This window comes from Platichthys flesus, chromosome 5 (assembly GCF_949316205.1).
Source record: "Platichthys flesus chromosome 5, fPlaFle2.1, whole genome shotgun sequence".
NCBI classification, from domain to species: Eukaryota; Metazoa; Chordata; class Actinopteri; order Pleuronectiformes; family Pleuronectidae; genus Platichthys; species Platichthys flesus.
The window spans coordinates 20,399,139-20,412,019 of NC_084949.1; the positions used below are offsets into that span (position 1 = coordinate 20,399,139).

General features: G+C 42.9%; 1 protein-coding gene across 1 annotated transcript; it reads right to left on the reverse strand.

The window, feature by feature from the left end:
- Positions 1-4,528: 4,528 nt before the first annotated feature.
- gprin3b (GPRIN family member 3b) lies at positions 4,529-7,409 on the reverse strand. The gene has a single exon (XM_062387289.1). The coding sequence runs from the start codon at positions 7,333-7,335 to the stop codon at positions 5,170-5,172; it is 2,166 nt and encodes a 721-aa protein (XP_062243273.1). The 5' UTR covers positions 7,336-7,409; the 3' UTR covers positions 4,529-5,169.
- Positions 7,410-12,881: the final 5,472 nt, after the last annotated feature.

Consider the following 12,881-nt stretch of genomic DNA (forward strand, 5'->3'; position numbering starts at 1 on the left):
CGTTGGAGTGAAACGGCAATGCTATGATCGCTGGCCGCCTCTAATTACCCCACTCCACAATCTGAAAATATGATCAGTACATAGTAATTAACACTCAGCCCCATGATGAAAGTGGGTCCGACTTGGCACAAAAGATCTGTGAGTGGATCGATCCTGATGGGCTTTTCTATAAGGGTTTTCTGTACGAGCTGAAGCAGCCATAACGTGTTCATGACGCTAACTGGGTCACTGCGAGCACATCTCCAATCCCAATACCAGGAGAGCAACAGAAATGCTGCTGCTGCTGCTGCTGCCCCAAATCCCCAAATATGATGAAGATTATAAGAGTGGTTTGAAATAACATATGCGCTCTAATGAATGACTAATATTTTCCACTCAAGAACACGTAATTAGTTATTTCAAAATATCTTCTAACATTCAGATTCTTCTGTTTTCTTCTGTTTCTTTATTCCTTTGTTCACAGGTTAACCCCAAAACTGCTCAACTGATTACAATGACATTTTGTGGATTTTTTTCCTCCTTTCTTTGACATTGAGAGATTCTGAGATCGGGTTTCAAAATTTGTGTTTATTTCCCTGAGAACAATTTGTGGATTTTGCTGAAAGAAACCGTCATTTTAAGGGAAAATGATATTTATTAATGTGCGAAATTTGGCGCTTGGTGTAGCCTACTGTATCTGGATCTGGTGAATTTGAATGTGGTCCCATAAGGAGCATGTGTTCAAGTTTTGTTGTTGTTATTTTAGATTTGTATTATTACCTATGTAGGTATATATCCTGTCATAAACTCAAAGTTGGATCTACAGGTCCACAGACTAAAGAAGCAACATGAATGCCTGATGTCTCTTTCTTATAGAAAACAAAATCCAGGAACTACTCCGCACCGCACTATAATCCATGTTTTATCAACATCTACTACAGCCTGACACATTTCACTGGAGTAGCAGCACCATTAGTTTCAGCCTCTCAGCGTGAGTCAGGGGGACGGCCCCCCGGGCTGCAGGGGGGGGGCAATGCTCTTTAATTTTAGCTGCCAACACAGTCTGGGAGTTTCCTTGTTTAGTGGTAACAATCGGGATGATTATCTTGGTCTCCAGCCAGGTGTCAGCGCTGTGCTGTCACCACTTTGTTTCAGAGATGTTTAATCACCAGTGTTCTTAAACAGCACAGTGTCATAAGGTATACGTTTTGTTCTTCAAAACACTCTATATCTCAACTCTTCCCCTTAGTTTTAAGCAGTGACAAATAATATGCAATTATTCTTTACAGCGTCAATAACAATTGCACAACCGATCATTAACAGTGAAGTGACATTACACAGGGTAACTTTGCATAATTACTTCTTTCAGGATCATAGAGGTTAAAAGAAATGGGATTGAATTCTTAGCAAAGTAAAAGTATATTTTGTTTGTGTTTTGGTTTATTGAGTGTAGAGATAAAACGTTTTGCGATTCTGTGTTTTTCTATTTGAGATAACTCTATTTGAGAACAAACCTAACGTAGAACTGATCCACTTCCACCTACAAGCCGGTTTTACCTGTTTCCTCAGTGGAGCAAAGCACCATTGATGCTCAACAACTATTGAAAACACAGCAGGGAGTCTCAGTGATGCACATGATAAATACGGGCACTGCTGTTTATTGAGTCACTACAACATCCACCATCCTGCTGCTGTGATACTCACGAGTGAAGCAAAAGTGTATTTATGCAACATAGTTCCCACTGAATGCAATATTTACAACTGTCTTAATTAAGTTTGTTCAAAAACTACAGTTACAGCTGCTTTGAGGCGTCACATAGAACTTAACTATATATATTTCTAGAAATTATATTTATTGCATATGCTACTGGTTTGTTTGGTCGAATGTGTTGTGAGGGAAATGTAATTGCTGCAGTTGAGGAACTGGTTCAGCACTAAAGTAATGATTGCAACTGCAGTTCAGTGTCAGTCTATAAAAACTGCTTGACTCGAGCTTCAAGAAGTTTTTACACTTTTAATTTTAAATCAAAACCACAATATTTTTTCTTGCACTATTCAAATAGTGCAGAGTGTCTAAAAATATATGAATAATCAGTGAATGTTTAGGTCACACGTTCAATATGCAGATTCAAATTAGATTATCATTGTTTCCTCATTGTGTTAATAGAGACCATGATTCGGTGTGGCAATACGTTTTTTGTTGCATTATACTTATACAGGATATACATGTTTAATTTGATTGTGAGTGCCACATACAGGAAAACGGAAGCCAGAAAGTATTGTGAGACAATGGCATTATTTCATATTTCTAATCAGAGAAATATAGAATATCACCAACCTTATATTGAATTTTGTGTCAGTTGACTTCAGAGATACACTGTTGAGGTCCCAGGCTATATTCAATCCCAGAATTCCTCAGTTTGTCTCTTCTCATACACTGAGTCTCAGACCACTGGGTCAGAAGAGATAGATTTTTTTTTCAACTTAAGAATACAAAGTGAGGCTTCATTAAACTGCCCATGGAAGGCGTGGAGTTCCATCTCTGAGTTTCTCGTCGTTGGAATAAATCTCCCTTTGTGCGAACCACCGCCTGTGGTCAAATAAAATGTAGCTCCACCAAATGGGAACCAGCCATAACAGCCCAGTGAGTAGGGGGGTTATTAAAAAATCAAATGCAGCTAATTAGGGTGAAAGAGTAACAATCAAGGTTTGTGACTGGGGCTCATCCAGAAATGAACAGAGTCAATCATCAGTACCTGAGGCAGAATGTCATGAGAAGAGGCAGTGTGTGTTTGTGGGGGGGGGGGGGGGGGGCACCTTCGACTACCTCCAGCTACATTCACAGCCTCTTAGTTCGGACACAAATCTGCGTATTATGGATCAGACGTGAGTAAGAAGTACCTGTGTGTGCTGGTCCCAGAGGATCCAATAAGGTTTCAAAGATTAGTCCTTCCAGTCTGTGTTGTTCTCTACAGGTTGTGACATTTCACAGCACAGAGCATACGAGTGCAGAGGACATGTTGCTCCCCCCCCCCCCCCCCCACCTCCTGACATTCACAGAAAGTGACAAGCTTGTTAAGACAATAACAGCAGTCGTGTGGAATCAGAGTTACACCAGCCAGGACAGTGAATTCACACTGAAAGGATGCACTCACCATCATGCAGTAGGATTTATACGGGTGTGTGGTGTTTAGTCAATGTGAAACATTTTAAACATGAGTTATGATCGCGTTATTACACTGGACGATTACACTGATACAATGTTACCTCAAAACTTCAGTTGAATTAGCTGAGCAGATGATCTTATGCAGATGTTTTACTGAAATACCTGCATATGACATACAGTTATGTGCCTATAGATCTTGATCTAATGGTTATTATCTATCAAATGAATCATTTGGCCTACACGACATCAGACCCATACCCATAACAATTTTATAGATCTTTTGCCATCCTCAGGTTTAGAGACTTTCCTTTTCTCCTGTCCCTCTCTTATCCTGGTCTCTTATCCACATGGTGCACACTTTCATATAATAATAAATCCTGGCAATGACACCTCACCATTGTGTGTAGCTGAAACGGATCAGACACTACAATACAGGATAAAGAGTTTCCTCTGTTTCAAGCTCTAAGCTTATCTCCAGTGACTCTGCACTTCCTGCAAATGATCTGTTCAAGATCATGTCTTTAATTCAGCGCCACACTAAAGCAGAGCAATTCCCCGATACTGTACATCTTGTTTCTTGGAAATATCCCCCACATCAGGTCTTTCCTGCCCCTCACTGACCTCTACAACTATTTCACAAGAGAATGTATTGATTGTTCTGTCTCTGCTCAACACAATCCTGGAGATCTTACATTCAGGGAATCCATTCTGACTGTTAAGCTGCTTTCAGACATGGACTGAAGGTCAGACATTCTTCTGAGTTTCTATAAAATGTCCAGAAAACCTGGAAGGTTGAAGGGAAAATTGGCAGCAATTGTTTCCAACTTGCAATGGAAGCGAAATTGGAGGAATGCAAATATCTCCAAGTCCAAATAAATATTTGTACCAAATTTGAAGAGATTCCTTTAGAGTGTTCATGAGGTTTTCCAGAGTTCATGTCTGAAAAAAGGTCTGGATTCATCAATGCATCACTGACGAGGCCCAGAAACGTTCAAAGGACAGTTGGAAGAAAAGTCTTGTTAGACATCACAAAACGTTGCATTAAGCTAAGCTCTAATTTCTCAGCTCAGTCTGCTGAACGTTCACTCTCTGATTTCTGCTGATGCTCTCTCATCCCCCGACTAGTACACTTGGCTTAAACACATCCACAATCTCTCCCTCAGCTACACTTCTGTTTAATCTGTCTCTCTAAATAAACATCTTTAATTTAATTTCATGACATTTAATTTCGGTATAATCCCAACGCAATCAAACCTTTTTTCAAATAACTCATGATTCTGTTCTTGTTTCAAGTGTCTGCCGAGACGTCAGAAATGAAGCATGTCCACTTAGTTATTTGTTATTTTAATAGAAAACCAAAGAACAGAGATTAAACAGCGCATGTATGCATTCGGCCCCTTCTTCTTTCATTTTATTTTGTACAGCGTAATCACATACTAAAAAATAAATTTGCATGAAAAGAAAATACAGCAATCTTATAAATATAGGGCCCTAAAACACCTCAAAAACATATACCAAATGCACCAAATGTGATGAGATGTCGGTTTCATATATCTGCACAGATATTCTGATAGTAAGTAATAAGGTAAATTCCATGATCAGTGCTATGTAAGGTGTGCACTTCATTTTAGGTCGTACAACTGCCATTGTCACTAATATACATGCGTTTCACTATTATTGCCTTTGTTATTTAAAAATGGTTCGAAGTTCTCGCTCTTTTCTTTTTGTTTTTTACAATATCTATCCCTAGAAAATAAGTCTTGAGTTGTTCATTTAAATTTCTATTTTCCTACTTTCTTTGATCACAAGCATCACAGACAGTTTGACTCTTTTTTTATGCTACAACGTTCCAGTATACTCACTTACTTACGCACAGGGATCGTCACCCCTTTAATGTTTCACTTGGCATCGCAGTCATGATGACGGGGGAGGGTGGGCTGGTGGGGTGGGGGGGGGGAGGACACACATTTTGACCTCTTGAAAAAGGGAGGCGGAGTCTGACATTGGCCGGTCTCCGTGGCGTGCTACTCGAGGACGGCGGAGGGAGGGGGACGCGCGCAGCAATTGGGCCGCCTGACATTTTGCAGCATTGACCTGAAAATGTTCTTCTGCCTCCGTTTGTTCTTCCTGGCGTGCACCGGCGAGGCGGCGCCCGAGAAAGACTTTCGGATGGAGGTCTGGGTTACCAGTTTCTTCTCTTGCTCCTTGATTTTGCACTGCAAGTGGCTCTGGATGGCAAAACCGAGCGACTCGGGGTCCACCGAGGCCCCGTAAACCTCCCAGGTCATCCCCTGCTCGTCCCACACCACATCATGGACGCCCTTGTCCTTCTGCTTTGCTGACTCGGCATCATCTTCTTTCTTCTTCGCCTGTTCTGTCTTCTTTTTGCCGAACGTTGTCATAACTTTGCCTCCAACGCCTTTGCTCTTTTCTTTGGAGCTCTCAGCTTTGTTTTTAGCCGGCTCTGCCTTGGATGTGATTTTTGCTGCTGTTTTTGCTGTGGGCGGGGCTTGGTCAGGCTTGGTTGTGACAGCAGCCGGAGACGCTGCAGTTTTGTTACTGTCAGCAGATCCAGACTTGGAAGCGCCGGCTCTCTCCGGGGATGTTCCTGATCTAAGAGGGGGAGCCTCAGCGCTGGTTGTTTTCGCTGCAGGTGTCTGAGCTGCAGGTTTACACTGGGAGTTTCCCGGCTCTCCCTGCTCCTTGTGCCTGCTGTGCTCGATGTTGATTTGATAAACTGGCTGGATGTTGCATGAAGCCGGTTCCTTAGGCTTCGCCCCCGGCCCTCCCTCTGCCTGCTGGGACGAGGAGTTAAACATGCCTCCATTGTGGTTGTGGCACATCTCCGCCTCTACCGTCAGCTTCTCTGACCTTGGATCAGTGGAGGCGGATAGAGGGGTCATGTTCATGTGATGGAGACCCACACACCCATCCCCCTGATAGGCCACAGCCAGGCTCTGCGCCTCCTCCCTGGGGACTGCACCACCGCTCTGCCGGCGAGTCGCAGCGAAAGGCAGCAGGCTCGGACTTGTGGCCACAGCCTTGCTGCACGTGTTTGCCACCGCCTGAACCTCCATATCACGACACTGCTTGACTGGAGTGGACGACAGGGATGAGGTCATAGTTGAAGCCTCCCTGTAGAGTTTGCAGGGCGGCTGCTGGTGCCCTTCAAAGACAGCTGTGTTAGCCTGGCTGGCTTCCTCTGTCACCAGCCCGTATGCCACTGTGTTTTGTGTTGCCTGGGGCAGAGTGGAGGCGGCCGCCTGAGAGGACGCTGGCTGATGTTTATCTGAGGAGACTTGCGGTTTCTTCTCTGGTTGCAAATCCCTCTCTGGAGGTGTTGAGTTTAAATCCATTCTTGCAGACCCGGCCTCTGCCTCTCTGCTCTGACACAAAGGTGTCGCACAGCAGAGTGTAGTTGTGGTTTCCATGCTTCTCATAGATCCGGGGGTCTCCTGCAGACGGACAGAGCTTTGTGAGAAACTCTGTATATGATCGTTAGATGTCTGTGCTGCAGCAGTGTCCTTGCTCTGTGGAGCTGAAATACTTTTATTATCCCGTTGGCGCACAGATGCCGTTTGCCCTAACTTACAGGCATTGTTAAGATTTGTATTATTTGTAGAAACATGTTTATTACTTTCCTCTTGTGCTGTGGATGTCGGTTTCATGTGCTCCTCCTTTGCTGCACTCGTCCCTTTTATTCTGCAGTCAGCGGCCTGTGTGTCGAGCGTTGACGCTGTAGCAGCAGATGGCACAGCGGCCTCACAGATATCCTTTTCATCACCCGGGCTTAACGTTTTCATATTAGCGTTAGAGTCCCTCCGGCCGCCTCTTGCCTCACCCACACCTCGGCCAGGTAGAGACAGGTCCGGCATCTGTTGGTCCGCGCCCGTCACATGATCACATTCTGTCTGGTTTCCATTGGCTGGAGGAGCTGGTTTGCTGCGGACTTGTTCTGTGACAGCTGTTTTCTGGGGATGTGGGATGGCGTTCGCGGGAGCCGCAGTCACAGATGAGTTATCCTGTTTGTGGGCGGGAGACGTGACGATGGGCTTTGGAAAAACCTGAGAGAAGTTCAGGTTGGTCTCTTTTGTCCAGTTGGCATTTGCCTCCTGGTTGCCCAGCGTGTCCACCACAGCCAGCGGAGGCACCATCTGGACCTCCGCCGTCCTTTTTGGATTAGTTCCCATGATGGAATCACTGTCAAAGTCTTTAAATATTGTCTTAATCCAAACTGGAAAACCAACTGTGCAACCAGTCGCTTTGCGTGAGTTCCTAGAAGAGGAGAATAGAAATAGATTAGTTGGTTTTAAAGGATTGAGCTTCACTTTTCATTACATTTACATCTTAATTTAGCTTAAAACAATCAGACAAGACTAGGTAGGTTACCAAAGGACTAGATGATCATTATGTATAATGTATCTCACATAGTTTCCAACATGCATGTGAATAATCATTGTTGGAATAAAGGGCCAAGCACCAGAACAACAATGATTTGTATTGGCCTAATCTGATCTATGCTTTGAGGATAATATATGAGATTCCACGTCTAATTAACCTTTTAATCATAACATATGATCTTAATAACGATGCAGTATGTCAAAATCAAAATAAAGTGGAGTGTATGGAACAGCGTCTTTTCAATAAGCCATGTTTCCTTTTAATGTGTTGTCTATATAGAGCTCTATGAAAGGTACTTGTGATACAAATCCACAGAAATAAATAAACCTAGAGTCAGCACAGGATTTTAAATGTTGTGAAGTCGTTCGATATTCTTTAGAAACATTGGAGACTTACAAAATATTCTAACAAGCATAATCTGCTTTTACACACAAGCCCAGAATTAAGACTTTGACATATGAAGGTTGAAAGTGGTTACAGATATTGGTCATTTTTGATTAAAAGCCACAGGTGTTCCCTATTAACCAGCATTTCATCAGACCTGTCTAATGGTGCCGGAACAGCTAATGCCAGGGGCGTTGCAACAGAGCAGGTGACTCCGGAAATTGCCTGGGGCTCCGAGGTGATGGATTGCCGCCCCCCAAAATAACTTTATTATTATTATAATTATGTTTGTGTACAGCAATCAGAATTCTGTGAGAACCTCCATGATTGGATATATATGTTGAAGACTAGAATGTCTAAATGTGTGTGTATAATGTGCCTGGGACGGAGGTGGAGGTTTGCACTCCAACTGTACTTTACTATTATTCAGGTCTGTGTATTAAAACAATGTTTGAAGATTGTTATGATGTGGTTTGGAATCATCTGTGCTACTCGGCCCCTTTTGCCTGGGGCCCCCAAGGTCCCTTGAAACACTCCTGCTTAATGTATGTTGGCTTAACAGTATATCATCATGTTTATTTGATAAATTCACTGTTTTTATTTTTTACATTTTCTATTTAACTCAACTATTGTAATTATCTTTTTTATTTGTAATTTACTTTTGTGTGTTCTCTTTAACTGACTATCTGCTGTTGTATGAAGGGAATTTCCTCAGCGTGAGATCAATAAACTATATTTCATCTTATCTTATCTTTTTTCCCTTTATCCTATGTTATCTTAACTTATCTTATCTTATCTTAACTTACCTTACCTTATCCTATTTTATCCTTCGTTATCTTCCAAATCTCTGCGGAAGTTTTCTTAAATAAAGAATAATGAGTGTTGCCGTTAGAGCTTCATGTGTCCCAAGTTAATCAGAAAATCCCTTAATTTTGATTGAATGGCTAAAAAAAGCTAATCCAAGACACAGGTATTAAAAGAAGATGAAATGAAAGTGAACCCTAAAAACATCCATAAATCATTAAAGTTGAACTTTCTGTTCTTTGTAATGTGTCACCTGCACAAGGCCAATTCTGCCAGTCTAATGTGCCGGCACTCAGCCAATGTCTGAAATATCTGATAGCGTCAGACAAATGAATTGCTCAGTGACTCTGATCACACACAGCAGCTGATACTCAAACGGAGAGGAGGCAGAGACGGCGATGCACACTGAGAGAAAGAAATGGCCAACAGCATGTCAATTGATGATTATCCATTCTGCATAATGATCCTGGCTGGGAAAAACGATCCAGCCTTGTGTTGTGAGTTAAATCCTTTTCATACAACAACACAAACATACATACTGCATGTTTTTGGGGAGAGAAACAACAAGCACAATATAGATTGTATATGAATAAGGCCATATTTACATGTGGATAACGATGAAGAAAATGAGAAAAATACAGATATCTTTCTAATGTGACAGGAGGAAAACACAACAGCAGGCTCCTGGTTAGGTTCTTGAACAGGTGTAGGCTATTTGCGTGTGCTCTGTGCATCTGCCTGTCTGTTGGCAAAGTGCAAATATTCATGGGAAGCAGGTCCTGGCCATGATGAGATATTCTACAGTTCGGATGCTGCTGCCTGGGCTTGTGTGCCTGCAGCACTTTGAGGTAAATAACACGGAGCAGTGGATGCAGAGTGAATGCATAAACCCGAGTGGTGCACACGCGACCTGTTATGAGGTCTTTGTCGTGGATTGCAGCTTCTACTTGCAGCTCCTGTCCCAACCCGACACCCCGTGAGACGCCACTGGTGTTTGCTGGTTTGATTTGACCTTGCGAACCGATCTGACACGAAGGAGGGATGGAGAGCAGGGGTGCAAAGAGAAGAGGAAGGGGGGGGGGGGGGTCTTACCTTCAGAGGCGTTCTGATGTCCGGTGTAAACCGCGAGTTGCACGGGTGTGCGCGTCCGTGTCAGCGAGAGACGAGGCTGGACCCTGGGAATGAATAAGGGAGAATGAGCCCTGTGCGGGTGACACCAAGAAGCCACGCCTTGTGCCACAATATCAGGGGTATCGATCCCTGCACAGCACAGCGCGTAAAAAGGAAGCGCAGCGACGGACTGACCGTGCGCAATGACTCATCTCAGCATGCTGCCGCTGCTGCCGCTGCTGCTGCTGGTGCTGCTGCTGGGGCTCTGTCAGCGATGCGTCATGGTTAGAATCAAAAAGTGCACCTTTCACAAAATGGACCTTGGTCCAGGCAGGAAGCAGCGTGGTGGTGGTGCAGCAGAGTGAAGGAGAAGATGAGTGAACGCAGGAAGAGAGAGGAGGGAGAGGAGGGTCACACCACAGACTCTTTATCCCACTGTCTTTACTGGAATAATCCATGAAGAAAGATGCATTGTTTTTAAATCACTCAATTTGTTCTGTGATGTGTGTTTTTTTCAGATGACTTATATTATATATTATATATCATTATATCAGGTTTCTTTATTATATGAGTCTAAAATGTGTGCAGTGGACAAATTCCCTTTATGATCCGGACATTAGCAGCAGCACATTTGGTGTCATTAGAAGGACCCAGGTCTCCCAGAGGTTCCAGCTGACTTTCACTTGATACCTGACTGATGCACCGAAGACTCACCAACATGTTTTTCTTTTAGGATCCCAGAGAAGTTGCCATAAAAAGGAATAAAGTTAATAGGATGTGAGTGGAGTAGAAATATATAATTTACCTCTTATCCTTGTTTTTACTCGTGAAATATTGATAATTACCTCAACAGCCCTCTGAAATACTGCAGAGGAAAATCTAACATCTTTGAATATATTCTGCTGAAGTCATAAACCCAAAAATGTTTGGATCTGGTGACATAAGCTGTTCTGGAGTCAGGAGCCAAACCAGCATAAACTCAAGGAAGGATGTAATAACAGTATCTCATCATACCACGAAATATAATAAGTAGGACAGAGTATTCTTGGTTTTACGTAGAAGTTGAAACCTCCCAGGCCGAAGGTGGAGAATGATATGGTCAACCCAGTGTGCGTCCGTGATGTGTATCTTGGTTCCTATCAACAGTCACCATAGTTTTCTGACGCATGATCTTAACCTTAACAGATTTGTGTAGTCTAACCTCAGTCAACAGTATTTATAACTTATAAAACAATAGATATTTTGGACGGATAACTTCCTTCCATGGTGATATGCAGCTAACAAGTGTGGTTGATTAGAAAAAGCATGAATCGCCTTCGTATGAGGTGAAAATAAGTTTGATGAAATACTTTTTACTTTCACATATGAGGAACACAGGAGGAGAAAGTCCAGGTCAGACGTGTTCACAACAACAGCAACTTGTCCAGAAGATTCAGGTGAGTGTGGAGTCTGGTTGGAGCAGCAGGAGGCGGGACATGATGTATACATCCGATGGCCCTCTATTGAAAAACCTTGGCTCTGTTATCGTCGTCTTCTACATGTATGGAAGCTCTTTTTCATCCTGAGATATTTGTATTGTATTTGGTTTTGATTATTTGGTCAAAAATATATATAAATATTGTATTATATGTTGGCTTCATTGGTCCTATCTGGCCTTACCAACTCATGGCCACCCCATGGACAAGCCCCTGTAGGTTGAAAAGCTGGAAAAGTGACAACAACACAACGTCCAGTATCTGTATGAAAACCCAGTGATCAGGTTTTATGACTTTGCTGCAGTGCTATAAAATAGATTTTGTGTCAGTGCTGTTCTCATCTAATTTAATAGCACCGCTGTAGCCAACCCCCTTCTCATCCTGAGATGATCTCTCCGACGCTTATGATAATCTAAGGGGTTACTTCAGGGAGTTTTAAAATAGAGAGTGTGTCTGAGGAATGCAGGGATTGTATGGGGTAGACCTCCTGCCTCTAAAAGCCCAGAGGGACTGATTAGTGGAGAAGGCAGACCGCGTCTTAATTACAGAGGAGTGCACCGGTGGAGAGTGACTCCAGCACGAGTCTCATGCATCGCTGATATCCCAGAGCAGAGCTTCAGGGTGAGGGCTGGCAGCCAGAGGGGAGAGTGAAGCAGTGGGAGAGAAGGGACCTAACTCAACTGTAAATATGTGTCGTCTGTTGAAACCATTTGAAACAATGGCTTGATGCAAAGACACAGAAGGTGTATAACGTCATTTAAAGGGTGTCCATGGAATGATGTAGACTAGATTTAAAAGATGAGGAAAAATATTAGAATTAGACTGAAATTGATTTAATGTAACACAAACGCTCATATTGTGGATCTGGCATCATCTTGTGGTTAATTTGGGAAAAGGAAAAGCTCAATGTCATAATGTGTCAATGGGTTACCATTTGATATTCAGCGACAATGAGGCTAATGCTGAAATGTTTATTTTTCCAATTGTCTGTGTTTCTCTCGGCCCAAACCAAATGATTTAGCAGATAGGTTCCACCATGGGCCAGTTAGTTCAACATTGTTCAGTGGGGATCAACATGGTTGTACAGGTCCTATGGGGATGCAGATCTATATATTGTCAATTTAAGACTAAATAAGACTTATGCAAATCTACAATTATAAAAATAGTTTGATGCATTTGGTGAAAGAAAACACACTTGATCTTTTGTTGCAGGGCCACATTTGGCACACGGGCCTCAGATTTCCTCCCATCAGTCTTTGCGGTGCAGACCTGTGTAGACTGCGGTACAGCAGGTGGCCAGCGGATGGCGCTAGAGTAGCGCTCACAGATTGAAAGCTCAGCCTGTCACGGCTTGTTCAAAGACATTATGTTAATAACAGTTGCACGGTAAATGTAACCCAAGTTTCAATTATTTTTTGGCGGAAGCTTCAAACTCTCTTCATCTTAATGACAAACATTGCATTATAAAATGTCAGGATGTGTGAGGACTCCTGAAAAATCAAGAGCCAACATTAGAGCTGCCCCAGGATACAGGGCATCCCCAGCTAATGTAGCTTTAGCAT

Bases quoted from the DNA above. Each gene is read 5' to 3' on its own strand.
- gprin3b (XM_062387289.1), bottom strand. From the start codon at position 7,335: ATGGGAACTAATCCAAAAAGGACGGCGGAGGTCCAGATGGTGCCTCCG.